General features: G+C 40.5%; 1 protein-coding gene across 2 annotated transcripts in view; it reads left to right on the top strand.

The window, feature by feature from the left end:
- Window positions 1-17,092, top strand: part of TBPL1 (TATA-box binding protein like 1) — a 37,513-nt gene that overhangs the window by 14,759 nt on the left and 5,662 nt on the right. Inside the window, exons 1-4 of one of the 2 annotated variants that reach the window (XM_040965604.1) lie at window positions 12,914-12,928; window positions 14,116-14,294; window positions 16,316-16,398; window positions 16,541-16,604. In XM_040965604.1, the coding sequence (XP_040821538.1) occupies window positions 14,160-14,294; window positions 16,316-16,398; window positions 16,541-16,604 (282 nt within the window). In that variant the 5' untranslated portion in view covers window positions 12,914-12,928; window positions 14,116-14,159. Of the gene's footprint in view, window positions 1-12,913; window positions 12,929-14,115; window positions 14,295-16,315; window positions 16,399-16,540; window positions 16,605-17,092 lie in introns of those variants that run through there. The other variant, XM_040965603.1, reaches the window with a different exon arrangement.

Below are 17,092 nucleotides of genomic sequence, written 5' to 3' on the forward strand. Positions count from 1 at the left end.
AAAAAAAATCTCAACCTAGCAAGTCCCACGGATATTTTATTGCCTATGTATCATGCTGTGAGGCCTGTGCCCCAGCTAGCGTATGGAAGTAAAAAAGATTTGATCTTGCTTCAAAGGAGCTTACTGTCTACTAAGGAGAAATGTGAATACTAAATATTTCACTCCAGTGTGGAGAGCTGCCATGATGAAGGTGTGTGCGATACATGTATAGGAACACTCTGGCTTGGGCTTGGTTCCAGATTTGTTAGTTTCTTTGATGTTTTTATTTCCCCTATTATGATGTTAACTACTCTCTGTATTAGGATTTCCGAGTTTCCATTTCCAATCTGTATTAAGACTCGTGCTGAACAACGGGCTCTTGTCCCCTTACCTCTTCTCTGGCTTACCTCGGATGTCTTACGAGCTCATTTGTGTCAGAATGTACAAACAGGTGGTTACCGTCCGCTCCTAGTCTCCCCCACTCTTCTGGTGTTTCTGTTCTCAGGCTGCACACCTGGAGTCGGGCTGCCTCTTTCTGCCTCCCCGAATCAATCAAAACGCCGTGCTGGCTGCTTCCCCTGGCCGTGTGTCTGCCCTGGCCGTGGCTCTCTGTCCAGCCAGGACCGTGGCCGTGGTCTGCGCTCCTCTCTCTCACCTGGGCAGCTTCACTTGGCCTGCTGGGTTTCTGTTCTTTCATTTCAGGCGTGATGGTTATGCATTTTTTTTTTTAATTTAAAATGCTTTTCTTTCTCATGACACACTTACATAGGCACAGGGATTTCCCATTTCACCCTCCCATTTCTTTCTCCGCTGTTTCTTTGCCTACTCTGTAGACTCTGTAGTATATAATGAATAGTCCTTCAGCAACAGTCACAAGTCCATGCTTGTGCTATTCTAGTGTGTCATGACTGTAGGTATGGACAGTGGTAGAAGGGTCAGTATTGTATTGTCAGTGTATAGCTGACAGTTGTCATGGGGAGTCCTCCTTTTATGTGGGAATAGAGATGCCCCCGCCACACATCTTCACTTGCCCATGCCAGTCTCCACTGTGCAGTTCATCTGTGAGAATATGTACATGTTTAGCTAATGTATCTATTGATCTTGTATTTTGAATGAAGGTTCCATTGTATCAGAGAGAACATTCGATATATCTCCTTTTGGGATTGGTTTATTTCACTGAGCATAATGCTCTCCAGTTGGGGCCATTTTTTGCAAATGGTAGACTTTTATTTTTAATGGCTGAGTAGTATTCCATGGAGTAGATATGCCACAGTTTCTTTATTCATTTTTCTTTTCTTGGGCATCTGGGTTGTTTCCATGTCTTCACTAACAGGATTGCAAGTCACTTTGTCATTTGTAGATTTCATTTCCTTTGGACATATTCCCAGGAGTGGAATAGTTATACAGGTTTTTTTTTAAAAAAAATATTTATTTATTTTTATTGGAAAGACAGATATACAGAGAGAAGATACAGAAAGAAAGATCTTCTGTCCACTGATTCACTCCCCAAGCTGCCGCAGTGGCTGGAACTGAGCCCATTTGAAGCCAGGAGCCAGGAACCTCTTCCAGGTCTCCCACACAGGGTCCCAAGACTTTGGACCATCTACTGTTTTCCCGGATTACAAGCAGGGAGCTGGATGGGAAGCTGGTCTGCCAAGATTAGAACTAGGATCCTGGCACTTGTAAAGCGAGGACTTTAGCCATTAGGAGGCTACCACGCCAGGCCCAGTTATATAGCTTTAAAGTTCAGATTTCTTGCCTCTGTTAGCTCACCACTGCTTTAGGTAAGAAATATGAGGATTTTAGCATGGTATAGGAGACTTGATTTGATACCTCTGTGGGCTGCCAGAAAGACTTTGGCCTTTTTTCCCTTAAAGTTTTTTCACTCCAATTGTGATGGATGGGTCTCCTTCGGGGCTGAATGATTTCTGCCTTTTAATTCACCGCAGAGCTGAGAACACCTGCTGCTCCCTCTACAGGTGTTGTTGACAGCTGGATCCCTGTGTGTACCATGGGGCTCACAGCATAGAATTCGAGCTCAGTTATATGGGGTTGATTGAGTGAACATGATGCTGAACTACAGAGCATGTAGGTGTAAGCCACATTTTTAACAAAAACAATAGGTTAAACAGCAAAAATCAGTATCAAATCTCAAAGGGAAAAAACAAGATAAGAGGTAGTTAACATGAAAGAATACAAGTGGTAAATAAGACTTGAAAAACCTGCCCTGGTTGATAGTCAAGGGAAATCTATCAATATCACTATTTTTCTTTTCTTCTCTCTCTCTCTCTCTCTCTCTCTCTCTTTCTCTCTTACCCCCCACTCCCCTTTTATTGGAAAGGTGGATTTATAGAGAGGAGATTCAGAGAGAAAGGCCTCCCATCTGCTGGTTCACACCCCAAACAGCTGCCACATCGGCTGGACCTGAGCCAATCCGCAGCCAGGGACCAGGAGGTTCTTGGGGGTCTCCCATGTGGGTGCAGGGTCCCTATGCCATCCTCTGCTGCTTTCCCAGGCCAGGTGGTGAAGTTAGCTAGTTGAGCCCTTGCGCTGGGCTGTTATCCTTGGTACTTGCAGTAGTTTAATAGTTAAAATTGATGTTAGGACTGATTCACATGACATTAGTGGGACGTCCTGTAGTTTGTGAGGCGTTCATTAATTGGTCAATGCTAGTGTTTGCAGTACAAATGAGAGTAGGAACACTCCAGAACATAACTTGAGTTAGGATTCGTGACTACTATGTTAATATCTGTGTTCACTTTTTTTTTTGCATAATTGTACACATTTGTAGAGTGTAGTGTGATAATTCAGTACCTGTATTTAGCATCAGAAAATAAAATCAGTATTTTCCATCTCCTTAAACATATAAAGATTTCCTGGTTAACCTTTAGTAATTGTACAGTTTATGGGGGACAGTGTGATAGGTAAGGAGATGTGTAGGATGTGTACCGGTCAGTCTCGTGGTAACATTTCCCTCTCCTGAATCCTGATTGGACCCTCCAAGCTTCCCCTTCTGTTTGCTCAGAAAATCCTTAACAGGTTAGAGTGAGTCACCTACTGTGCTGTGGAACACTGGGAGTTCCTCTTGTACATAGTTTAGGATGTGTGGAAGTAATGAAGTTCTTATATTGTTGAGACAAAATGGGCTGTAGATAATATATTCTTGTAAAATATTTGATTTTCGGGCCCAGCGCGGTGGCGCACTGGTTAAGGTCCTCGCCTTGCACGCCCGGGATCCCATATGGGCGCCGATTCTATCCCTGCAGCCCCGCTTCCCTTCCAGCTCCCTGCCTGTGGCCTGGAAAAACAGTCAAGGGCGGCCCAAAGCTTTGGGACCCTGCACCCGCGTGGGAGACCCGGAAGAGGCTCCTGGCTTCTGATCGGCATAGTATCGGCCGTTGTGCTCACTTGGGGAGTGAATCATCGGACGGAAGATCTTCCTCTCTGTCTCTCCTCTCTGTATATCCGCCTTTCCAATGAAAAAATAATAAAAATAAATCTTTAAAAAAAATTTATTTTCAACTATAACTTTAAGACTTTGTTTACTTGGAAGGTAAGGTGACAGAGAGAGGGAGTGATGTTTTCATTTACTTGTTTATACCTCAAATGCCCACACCAGGCAGGCTCGATCGGGCCAAACCGGGAGTCCAAAATTAATTAACTAATTAATTAATGATTACTCTTATTCATGCCATAGCTTAAGAGAAATGATGATTAGTAGCAAATAGTCAACACCATATACATCGTAGTTAGTTTAGGTTACACAATTCTGACTGAAAAATTCAAGTGTTAGTTACTCTCTAATGAGTGTGTTGTGCCCAGACCTCTTGCAGACAAGAGCAGAGCTTTCAAAAGACACTTTAAAAAAAGGAGAGGCAGAGGGGAAGCGAAGCAGAGTTCTGGTCCAGCAGTTTTGTTGCCCTCACTCCTGGAAGCCTGGACTGAGGCAGGCTGTTGCTGGGAGCTGGGGATTTGGTGTCCCATGGAACGCAGACACGTATGGCTTGAGCATCACTGCTGTCTTCCAGAGAGTGCATTAGCAGGAAGCTGCAGCCAGGAGCCAGTGGGACTGGGTGTGGAGCTAGGTACTCCAGCATGGAGCCACTGGCATGTCAGCTATTGAAGCCAGATACTCAGCGCTTCAGTGAAAATTTGAAACAAGCCGGGTCAAGATCCTGAAGCATTTCTTGTAAGAATTGTAACGTGACTTTACCTGCGTGAAGGCAGCAGTAGCTGCCAAGAGGTGGAAGTGATATAGTCAAAGCCAGAATGTTCTTCAGAGGTCATGGCAACCGTTACTTGCTACGCTCATGACATTTTTCTTTTTGATTCTGCCCCTGGGGCCCAGGAACAGTAACATCTGCTTATGAGACTGTTTTAAGAAAACCAAGCCTGAAATTGGCATTGTGGTACAGCCTGTTGGCTGTTCCTCTATCTGCAGTGCTCCACTTCCAACCCAGCTTCCTGCTAATGCGCCAAGTGCTTGGACCCCTGCCACCCTTGTAGAAGACCCTGATGGAATTTGTTTCCTGCGTGAGGCCATTTGGGCAGGGGGTGGAAGATCTCCCATAAAATAATGAAGGAAAAAAGCAGGGGAGCCGGGGGAGGAAGCTGCCTCTCCCATGACAGTGTTCCTGGTCGTTCCTCTTATCAGACATGGTTGGTCGTTGCAAGACCTCATGAGCCCATCACTAGCATTCACCTTACCATTCTTATCGGGCTCCTGATTTCTTGGTTTCTTGGTTTCCTCAAGTGAATTACTGGTTTATTCAAACCAGAATACAGTGAAGAACCAGTGATTATATGTTACATGTTTTGCTAATTTTAGCAACAAAAGTGTTCTTCTAGTGCTTTGTTTTATTGCTGTTGCTTTCTTGAACTAGTCTAGGAATGAGTAAGTCTTAGAGGACCACGTAGTGATGACTGTAGGCTCGGGAGGTGTTGTCGCTGCTGCCCAGCAGTGCTAATGGCCTTTATGGAAACACAGAAGTGTGACCGTGTCACAGTAAGATACGCAGAACACGTACTGGCTCATTGGCTGTGATGTGCTGGCCCATGCCTGACATGATCTTGGATTTTTTGTTTGTTTTATTCTCATCTGTCACTGTTTTGCATCAATTTGTTTAGTATTAATTAGTTACAGTATTAAATTTTCCGGGAATCCACCCAAGAGCAGGAATAGTTACCATTTAATAGACATGCTGTGTGCTGTGTTTTTGACATGATCATGTTTGATCCTTAAAAGCACCTGGGGTACAAGGTTGTAGAAGACAAAGAGGGTTTAGATTTAGCATGAGGCTGGGTGGTGATCCGGGGGGCACGCAGCTGAGTGTAACCTTCCTGTGCTCGGCTGCCCTGCGCATGTCAGAACATCCTCTGAAAGAACGTTCATTTCTCCATCTGGTGGTGGGAGTGTGTTGAGGAAGCACCCAGCACTGTGTTGGATCAGGATGTAGAATGTCCCCTACTCTGCCAAGCATGAGATTAGTTTGGATGTCATTTCTTTTTTTAAAAAAAGAGCCATTTAAGAACCCCTGGAGCGTGCTCCACTTTGGGACCCTGGGATGACACTGGCTGTTCCCCATCCCCAGGTACTGATGCGGTTGGGAGGCTGGGTGGGGCTTCTCCTCTTATCTCCGTGCTTTCCCCAGATGCAGGAGGAAGAGAGAAAATTTGGAACCAATGGTCTGACCCACTTTCCCCTAATCCTCTACCCTTCCCACCCTGATCAGCTATGTAAATAAACATTATCAAAAATTGTGCTGCCATTTCTCAAATCTTGGATGGCAATCATAAATAAACCTTTGAGACTACTTCCTCAGTGCTCTCAGCTGCAACCTGAATACACTTAAGTAGCTATATTCTATTTTTCTGTATTCTAGATTTTATTAGTTTTAAAGATTTGGCTTTGACTTAGATTTTAGGGCTACTTTGCTTTGTGTTTTTTTTATGATACTGCTTATTGAGACCTTTCAGTTAAGGGTATTTCCTGATGTGAAAAAAATGTAGTAGCCTTTGATGCAATTTGCCTGAAGAGCCAGGAGGTGGCAGTGTTTTCCAAGGTGATGACTTGAGGTTATAGTTTGCTGTAGTTCCTGGGTGTGTTTTTGATTACTAGAATGTCAGAGGATCTAAAATATGGACCATTTGTTCCTGTCCATAAAATTATTAAGTGCTGAAGAAGCTGGTTTTCATGGAGAGCTAAAAATTGGACATTTCTTAAAGCTAGGGCAGTGCAGTAGAAGGAACATATTTGATCAAGTAAAACCTGAACTGGTATTTACTTGAAAAACAGAATGAAACATTATGTTGTGTCTCAATAAGTAGGCCATGGGTATCAAACATTATTAATATCTTAAAACCAAATTGAGAATTAGTTTTCTTCTGATGAACCTACCATATATGCTTGTTTATAAAACCATGTAGGCTTTACCCCTAGACGAGTAAAAAGGGAGGGCCAGGATTTGGCTTGTGGTTCACAGAGCAGGTAGGGACATGGCCCGCAAGCAGAGGGCTCAGTCGATGACTCGGATGACTGAGTTGCCACTGTCATGCGGTTGGTCCGGATTGAGTTCTGGTCTTCTGCTTCAGGCCCTAGCCACAGAGGGCATTCAGGGAACGGCAAGGGAAGGCAGCTCTTTTCTGTCTCTCAAATAGAATTTTTCTGTCAATAGAAGTAGTCTGATGTCTCAATCCCCTGACTGGGGCAAGTATAAACATTTTGGCAGATAAAAGTCAGTAAGTACGTATGTAAATACATAGACCAAAATTAGCAAACACCATTTTTTGGGCATAGCGGTGTGGCCTAGTGGCTAAAGTCCTTGCCTTGAATGCGCTGGGATCCCATATGGGCGCCGGTTCTAATCCCAGCAGCTCCACTTCCCATCCAGCTCCCTGCTTGTGGCCTGGGAAAGCAGTCCAGGACGACCCAAAGCCTTGGGACCCTGCACCCGCGTGGGATACCCGGAAGAAGTTCCTGGATCCTGGCTCTGGATCGGCATAGCATCGGCCATTGCAGTTACTTGGGGAGTGAATCATCGGACAGAAGATCTTCCTCTCTGTCCTTCTCTCTGTATATATCTTACTTTCCAATAATTAAATAAATCTTTTTAAAAAAACTACAATTATTTATCTGTACTATACATTATGGACTTCAGTCTATCCACTTAGTTTTATAATTTATAAAAATTGATTTAATGTATTTAGGACTCTGTATAATCCATCCCTCTTAGGTGGACCTGTAGGTTTTCCTTGTTAACAATTGTGACATATAGTTTTATTTATATTTTGCTTAGCCATTTCTCAAAATTCAGTGATTATCAGTTGACTGTGATTCTAAATATGTGAATGCCCATTTGTGGCTATTTAAATATATATTACCAGGTTAACTCCAGTAGGAAATTTTTGTACAAAATTGTAAGAGCATATGGGTTTAATAATCTTCATCAGCATTATTTTATATATAAGTGGTATTTCAGGCTCATTAGTATTTCCTAAATTAAATAATAAAATAGTAAAAGCATATGTCCACATGTGTGCTTTTATATATGTTGTGTATGTATATATGTGTGTATATCTATGTATATATATGTATGTATATATACACACACATATGCATAAGAGGAAAGAATTTCTAAACAAATAAATAGTATAAGAAATAATAAACATTTGAACATTTTTAGAACCAAGGGATAATAGATATATATAGCCGACATCAGTCGTCCTCAAACACACTGGGTTATAATGGTCCTAAATGCGTATGCAAGAGAAAAAGTTAAAAACTACAATATTAGTCATCCAGTTTAAATGCTTCCCAGTATAAGAAACTAGACTCCAAATAAATCTGTGGAAAGATGGAAATGGTGACCACAGACAGTGATTTAATAAAGAAGGTCAGCAGTTGATAGCTCATTCTTTGAAAAACCTGATGAAACTGAGAAAGCTACCAGCAGTTTTGTAGGTGGGAGTGCAGGAGTGAGTGAGTGTGGGAGAGGAGGAGACCGTGAATGAATGAATGAATGAATGAATGAATGAATGAATTTGAAAGTAGAAAGTTGCCTTAACAATTTCATTTAGCAAAAGGCACACAAGCAGAAATAGGGAAGTCAGATGTCTTAGAGGTCTGAAAGCATCAGGTTTTTTAAACAGTAGGTAAGACTGATCTTTTAAAATCTGCTGAGGAAATAAGTCCAGATGATTTTAAGAGATCTCCTGAACCGTTTTCCCAAGAAGTAGAAAAGAAAATGACCTTGATTCTGATGAATCGAGTGCAGCCCTGATCCTGAGGCCACGCAGGAAGGCAGTAGAACTGGTTCTGCTTATGAATCTAAATGTATCGGTCATGAGTGAGTCAGTAGTAAAATCAGATCCATCAAACGTGGTTTTAAAATGGTGACTTAGTTGGAGTTAAGAATTATATATGTCATGAATTTAAGAGAAATGTGTGAATGATGCTGTACTGACCGAGCAGTATGGAGAGGAGGAATAGGGTTTGATTGGGAGAAGTGCACGTGGAGGCGCTGGTTGCATGGTAGGGTTTTTTTTCTCTAAGCTGAATGATGGGCATTTAGATGTTCATGGCAGCATTGTGTGCCATGTTGTATGTCTTAATATTTCATACTTGAATGTTCCCGTTAGTAGATTTAACAGCTTTATGGACTTAAATCTCACTTTCAAGCATTTTACTTTTTGTGTTCTCTTAAATATATCCCTCTTGATGTGCTGTACAAGCAAGAAAAAATTTATAAACCATCATGAAATATGATAAAATATACTGCATATACATCTTAATTGATATTGTGTTTTGTGGATCTGTAAGAAGAAAAAAAAGTGCTAGTTCTTTTACATTCATACAGAATTATTTTAGCTGGATAACAAGTGTTTTGCAATTAAAAGAAATACTTGGGTCCAAATTGTAGCATAGCAAATGAAGCCGCCCTCCTGTGACACTGGGAATTGGCTCATATTCTGGCTGTTCTGCTTTCCATCCAACTCTGTACTAATGGCCTGGTAAAAACAGTGGAAGAAGACCTAATTGTGCCCTGCCTTCCATGCGGGAGACCGGGGAAGCTCCCGGCTCCTGGCCCCGGCTTCCGTCTGGCTCAGCTCCGGCCATGTTGGGAGTGAACCAGTGGGTGGATGGGAGATCTTTCTGTGCTTGTCTTTCCCTGGCTCTGTAACTCTTTTAGATAAGCAAATGTTTTTAAAAACAATGCAAAACAAAAAAAGTTTGGAATTGTAACTAGATAAAAAATATAGAGAGGAATCTGAAATACTGAGTTTATAACACCCATGCACCAAATGATAGCCGAACATTCACTGTGTACATCTTTGATGGCGTAGTCTCTGACTTGAAGATGCTTAGGGCTCAGTAAGGAGTTAATGATCTAGGCATTTAACTCTAGGTACCATAATACTTGCTGGCAATTTGGAAAATTTCTTCCCTAGTGACAATTATTTTCTATTTTATTTCCTACAGCAATTATGTTGTTGTTGTTTTAATTTAACCACAACTTTGTATATTTTTAGGAATAGTATGAACTGATACCATTTACTTATGTAGACATTTTTTACCCATTGATAATTATTTCACTGTACTTAAAACTAAAAGAAATATGATAGATCATCAAATGCTTTGTAGAATTAAAATTTGTGAGTTTTACTGGATTGTCATTCTAGTTAGCTTATTTAAAAGTATATTCTTTTTTATTTATTTTATTTTATTTTATTTTTATTGATTACATTGCATTATGTGACACAGTTTTATAGGCACTGGGATTCCCCTTACACCTCCCCAAACCGACCCCCATGGTGGATTCCTCCCCCTTGTTGCATTACCACAGTTCAAATTCAGTTGAGATTCTTTCATTGCAAGCATCTACCAAGCATAAAGTCCAGCATCTTATTGTCCAGATAAGTTCAACGGCTTGTTGGGGAGACCACCTCTGGTCTGAAGGTAGAGCCAGCAGAGTATCATCCCGATCAATTAAAAGCCCCAGCATTACATCAGTAACAATTTATAACGTATGGAATTAGTTAACATGGTATTGAGTAATCAATATGTTAGAAGAGAAAAAAAAAAGAATGCAAGTTCTGAACCACATCCTGTGACTTCTACATTGACATTTCAATTATTAGTTTATATACTACCAGGTTCTATACACCTTAAAATGGCTACAGATTAGTATTCAACTGTCTTCATGTCTACTTTAATTTTAGTATTTAGCAGTTTATAGCATTGAAGCATGATTTTGCAGAACCTGGCTGTTTTCCGGGTAGTCTAACTCTATAATTCTAACAAGAGATGTGTCAACAGTTCAAGTGCAGAACAGTTTTAGGAGGGGTGTGCAGAGAAATCTTCAATACCCTAGTAAGGAGTAACTAATCTTTGTGCCCCACCTAGTAAGGTATAAGTGCATCCATGCTGACTGTTTCCTGTCTGATTCTAAGCTTTCTTTGTTGTTCTCTGTCTATCTATTCTAGTTTTTTTGTTTATTTGTTTGTTTTTAGGGGTTTCTGGAGTGATCCTGATGGTCATTACGAGAGAGGGTGGGGACCCAAAGTGGGAACCAGGCAAGAAAGGACCAGAGAAAACTCCTCTCCCTAGTCCCGAAGGAAGTTTACTGTTCTGTTTCTGCGGACTGCTCAGTGCTCCTGTTTGTCGTTCCGATGACCTTGGATCCTGCAAGGCAGGATTTGGGCTTTTTCCATCCCATGTGGTAGATCCAAATGGAGGTGGGTGACCTCAGAGTTCTTGGCCTCTGAAGGCACTCCAATTCCCCGTGTTCTCCTTGGCAGTTGGGATGTAGTCCTTGGTGCTCGTACTGATAGTCCTTGGTTAGGATCTGGGAGTCTTCAGGGTTGGGATACAAGCCTCCTCCTGTCCGCCTGCTCCACTCTGGGGTTCCCCCTGCTCTGTGTATATGAGCTCCTGTTAACAGGTTGTTAGGATCGCTCCTGAGTCCCCCCATATGCCTTTGTAGTTTGGCTATTGTCTAATGCTGATTCGAGTCTGTTGTCTATGAGTTACCAGTTATGCTCCTGATAGGATATACTTCACGTGTGTTTTACTGGATTGTCATTCTAGTTAGCCTGTTTAAAAGTGATTCTTTTTAAAAAAGGATTTTTAAATTTTAATTGCAAAGTCAGATTTGCAGAGAGAAGGAGAGTCAGAGAGAAAGATCTTCCATCAGTTGGTTCACTCCCTGAATGACTGCAAAGACCAGAACTCAGCTGATCCGAAGCCAGGAGCTTGTTCCACGTGTCCCACATGGGTGCAGGTGCCCAAGGCTTTGGACTGTTCTCTACTACTTTCCCAGGCCACAAGCAGGGAGCTGGAACACTTAAAGAAAGGACTGTAGCCACTATGCTACTGCACCAGCCCCTAAAAGTGATTTTTTGATGCTGCTGTAGTGGCATAGTACACTAACCTCCCTACAGTGTGGTCATCCATATGGGCCCCGGTTCTAGTTCTGGCTGTTCTGTTTCCAATCCAATTCCCTGTTATGGCCTGGCAAAGCAGCAGAGGATGGGCTTAAGTGCTTGCGCCCCTGAATTCACATGGGATATCGGGAAGAATCTCATCTCCCACCTTTGAACTAGCTAAGCCTTGGCCATTCTGGCCGTTTGGGGAGTGCACTGGAAGATGTAAGATCTGTCTTTCCCTCTATTCCTCTTTCTCTGCAGCTCTTTCCAGTAAAGTAAATAAATCTTTTAAAAAACGAATTTTTGTGAACATCCAGTGATACACACTTATCTGAGATTTTTTGTGTAGGATCCCTGTATTTTTGTAAAATTCCCATTTTTCATATTGTGTCTTGAAACTTTATGTTGAAGCAATACTTGCTGAGCCTGCTGGCCAGATTACTCATTCAAGATTTCAAGATACAATTCCTTAGAAATTTAAGATAAACTGTCCCTGTGACCTCATTTTTAGAATGTAAGTTGCTACCATGTGAGAGTGTCAGCAATCTTAAATTAATGTCATAGTTGTTTGAGTTCGCAGACTGGAGCTCTGTCTCCATTTATTTTCACCCTGTGCACTGCCTTTGTACCAAATTGAGCCAAATTGTATTTTGGCTCTATGCAACCAAGTCTAATCCTAACTACAAAAAAATTTTTAAAAAGTCAACGAAGAAAAAAATATTTTACCAAGAAACTATATAGAGCACAGTTTTAGTTGCATGACAGATTATTTTTTTTTTTTACATCAAATAGGATAAAACAAACTGAATCAGATACTGAACTGCCCAAGGGGATATTTGATTGGTTATTCTCTCACACTTAAAACGTCTGGAATTAAAAGCCAATACAGATGTTGACAAAGTCAGAAACCCAGGAGAGCTCTTTCTGTTGAATCATGCTTTTCTCAGTGTGGCTTGATCTCAAATGGCTGCTGGAACTCCAGCTCCCTGTTCACACTCCCAGGCAGCAACAAAGAGACAGGGCAAAAATGCAAAGGAATGTTTACTGGCTAAGTTGGCACTCTGAAACAGGCTTCCCAGAGGATAAAGGGATTTTGTTTCTTGGCCCAAACATAGTCATTTGGCCACCTGGCTGGACCGTGAAAACTATTTTTCTACCACAGTGTGCCCTTCTAGACATCTGAGTTTTAATTTGAATAAAGAGTAGAATGAACATTGGGATTAGAAACTATCCAATTAGAGAATTTTATTTTTTATAGGAAAAGGCATCTAGATATTGCATTAACTGGATTATATTATAAATCACAAGAAGTGATCCTGAGAAAAATCTTAATATGCCTGTTGATTTAAACTTCATTGGTAATCACTGTCATCATTTGAGTTTTGATTTCCCAGATATGTATGCTAAGGATATTTTCTCACTGTTTTATTTATCACAGCAGTATGCCTTAGTGAGTCTGTTTCATGCTCAGATGAGAACACTGGGACACATATATGACCTGCCTGCATTCTCCCACCTAGTAATGGTATATGATGCCTGAGCCTGCTGCCGGGACCCACTGCCTCGGCCAGAGTCTGTCCACCCCTGCGCACTGCTGCCTCTGCCCCACAGGGTGACTTACGATAATCAGACAAGGAAGATAGTGCAATGCCCGCTCAAAGGGAATGTGAGGATAGAAAATAAGGAAACACAGTAAATTTTGACATCCCTTTGGTCTACAGATTTGAATGTGTTTGGTTCTGTAGAGGTGTTAGGAGTCTTGTCAGTCATGTGTCGCTGTGTCCCATAAGAAACTGGAGGGTGGAAGAAGGGAATGTGCTTTATCTGGGTTCTTGGCATCCTCGTCTTGGTCGTGATAGTTCGAAAATCCTTATGTAGAGTACTTGCTTTTCATGTCATGGCTCCAGAGGATTAAACTATATTTTGCTAATGATTTGCTGGGTTGCAAGTAGAAGATAGTTAAATAAGCCAAGTAGAGAATTTTTTAGCTGAACATGGGTCACGTGCTTAGCAAACACTTACTTGTGTATAGAAATGCTCTTGTCCTAAGAGTATTGAAAACCACGTGGTAGAAGATAAGATGGTTTTGTGCTGCTTATTCCAGCTCCTCCCTTACACGCATCGGTGAGCTCCTTGGGGATGAAGGACTTTGCCTAACTCATAGTACTCTAGCAGTTTGAAGGTGTTCAGTGAGTAATGAATTAATGGCTAGCAAATAAATCCTGCTAGACATTCTAATTACTATTTCTGCCACTTTAAGGATAGTAAATTAGTTATTTCACCTGAAATAGTGGAAAGTGAAATCAACTTTGCATAGCCCCACCAGGTTGTGTGAGATATGTGGCAATGGTTGGATATGAGGAACCACAAAATCCAGCCCTCAAATATGGCATATTGAGGAATCACTTTTAACTGTGGCAAAACCTGGAATATAGTGGTTACAAGGACGAGTAATTGGAAAGCCTGGCAAATTCCCAGCATGTAAGTTACTTGTACATTTAAATAATGAAATTAGATCTAGATTTTGAATGTTGTAACAACAAGTTATCTTTTAAAACATGACTTTTTAGTGAGCAGAAAAGATAAGATTTGGTTCTAGAAACATTCAAAGATAAATAATAATATAAATTCATTTCTTAGAATTTACTTTTAAAATTGTTAAAATTTACAAAATATTGGAGTTGAATGACTTTTTTTTGCTTTATTTCTCAGGATGTGATCTTCGTGGTGGGAAGCTGAGTTTTTAAACTACCCCAATGGATGCAGACAGTGACGTTGCATTGGACATTTTAATTACAAATGTAGTCTGTGTTTTTAGAACAAGATGCCATTTGAACTTAAGGAAGATTGCTTTGGAAGGAGCAAATGTAATTTATAAGCGTGATGTTGGAGTAAGTATCTGTATTTTGTGATGTACCTGATTTTATGCTGCTATGAGTGTAAAATACACTCATTCTTTGCAGTTCATGAGCATCTTGCCATATTCTCGTCGTGCTGAGAACAGCTTTGATCCCTGTGTAAGAGACCGCCATCTTGTGAAGCTGGCAGCACTTAGGCACCTGTCTCTTCCTCTTAGCAAGGAACTCATTGACTACTGAGGCATTTTATTGTTACAGAAATTCCTTTAAACCTGAAGGAAGGAACCTTTCATGAACATTGCAATTTTTGTAAACTTTTGTGGAATATTTCTTTTTTTGTCAATATTCTCTTTTTTTAGATGGATTTTTTTCCCTTATGTAAGATCTGTGTGTTTACCTCAGATGCAGAAATTTTCCATTATCTAGTTCACTCTTCAAATGAGCACAGCTGCAGGGGCTGATCCAGGCCAAAGCCAGGCTCTCCCGCATGGGTGCTGGGCCCCAAGCACGTGGGCCATCTTCCACTGATTTCCTAGGTGTGTTAGCAAGGAGCTGGGTTGGAAACAGAGCAGCTGGGACTGTAATATGTAGAACCAGTATTGCAAGTAGCAGCCTAATTAGCTACCCTACAACACTAGCCTCAGATGGCTTTTTAAATTCAAATTATAGCATTAATATGATTCTAACTTTAATATAGGCAATTAGTTTTAATTAAACCCTGTAATATCTAAAAGTTCTGTATTCATACATATTAAATCTTAGTGTTTTAAGATTAATGTTAAATAACAATGCTTAAGCCTTTTATAAACACTGTATAAACCAAAGATTGATGAGGCAGATGTTTTATATGTTTATTACAAATACTTCAAGTACAAATATTAAGAATGTTTATGGGTGCTGACATTGGCAAATTAAATTGCTAGCATGTTCAGGTTCATTATAATACCATTTTCCCTTTAAAAAACAGAATGAATATATCTGCTAAAATGTTTTGACATGGAAATGCCTAACCCTGCCTTCATACTTGAGCTGACATATAGAAAGGAAGGTTTTTTCTAGGAAGGCTAACTGAAAATTTTGAGCTGATGGCAAGTTAGTGGCTAGTGACAAATGCACAGATTCAAGTCAGTGTTTCTCAGCTACTCATGCTTGACATTTCAGTGCAAAAGTTGTCTTGGTCTGTAGTAAACTTTAAGCTTTGTAGTTTAAAAAATACGACATGACAGAGGAACTCAAAAAAGTAGCAAAAACTTCTGAAAAATACCTTGATTCATTATGTGTTATCTGATAATTTTTTTCTCTTGCACGTATTGTGCATATATTAAATATTTCTATAAATGAGAAATTGCAATGAAAATTTAAATTCAGAAGTTATTTTAGAACTCAGTTCTCAACCTATTTTAATGCTGTAGGTGATTTCATTCTTGCTTTAAATAACTTTCATATTTAAGGAATCTGAAACTGCCTTTCCAGTTTCCACATTTTCTTGCACTCAGAATTGCCACTCTGCACTTGAATATGTAATAAGCATCTCAGTAGTGTAACTGCTGTGGGAGCCGTGAGGCAGAATGCAACAGAGCTAAGAGGGCGATGCAAGAGTGCCAGGGAAGGCTTTGCTGTTGTGTGACACGTAAGGAGAGACTTGTGAAGTGAGAAAACCGAGAGGAGACTGCTGCAGGTCCTGCAGGGAACAGCCGCTGCAGAGCGCCCTGAGGTTTGGGTAGATTTAGCACCTGTGGGAAACCATGTCAATCCCAGTTACATGATTAGAGTGGAATAAGAGGTGCAGCATTGCTGTCCCTACACTGTGTTGACTCCAGGTATTTAGTGGGAGTTCCATAACCCTCAAATTTTTAAATGGTATCCCTTCAGGTTAATCTATTCCTTGTGTTCAGTATTGATTTTGAATGGGTGATTTGGAGAACAATTATTTCCATCTTGGACGAGGTTTGAGTAGTGTTTGTAATGAATGTGACCACATAAAGCAGAACCATGTATCAGAATTAATGCTTCTTAAGTAATCAGATCTCTCTTTTTTTTTTTTTTAACCCCAGAAAGTATTAATGAAGCTTAGAAAACCTAGAATTACAGCTACAATTTGGTCCTCAGGAAAAATCATTTGCACTGGAGCAACAAGGTAAATGGCACTTGGGTTTTTAATTTTTTATTTTTCCTTTCATGGAGAGGACAGTTTTCTGTCACTTGTAAAGTTTATTCTCCTCAATGTAAGATTTATGTTACACCTAACTTATATTGTTTTTACTTCCTTAAAACCATAGTGAAGAAGAAGCTAAATTTGGTGCCAGACGTTTAGCTCGCAGTCTGCAGAAACTAGGTTTTCAGGTAACATTTTCAAAAATACCCATTTGTGTGTATGGAGGTGGTACGGGGCTGGAGAGAGGATGGTGAATGGGTATACAAGTGCTACTGGACAAGAGGAATAACTGCTGGTATTTATAGCACAACCAGAAAGCTCTAAGACTGACAAGTGTTGTTTCTGGTTGTGCAGAGAGGATTTTGGCATCCTACCTTTTGCAAAGACAGAATGTGTAACTGAATCAATGGGCCGGGTTCCCCTTATCTAATCATTGCATGCTTTGATGCAAGTTTTGGAAACTTGTGCTGTATCTTAAATAAGCAGTGATGTTATGTGTGATTTTAAAATAAATGTGTTAAATCCAGATTGTAAATATTCAAGGGTTTATTTTTGTAAAGTTGAAAAAAATTAGTATATTAAAAATTGAGAAATCACTGCAGGAACTCTGAATATGTCTTAGGTTTTTATTATTGTTCTTTAGTATGAACACTTAATAGCAAAATTTGGCCATGTA

This window comes from Ochotona curzoniae, unplaced genomic scaffold (genome assembly GCF_017591425.1).
Source record: "Ochotona curzoniae isolate NIBS_2020 unplaced genomic scaffold, NIBS_Ocur_1.0 scaffold_3890, whole genome shotgun sequence".
Taxonomy (NCBI): domain Eukaryota; kingdom Metazoa; phylum Chordata; class Mammalia; order Lagomorpha; family Ochotonidae; genus Ochotona; species Ochotona curzoniae.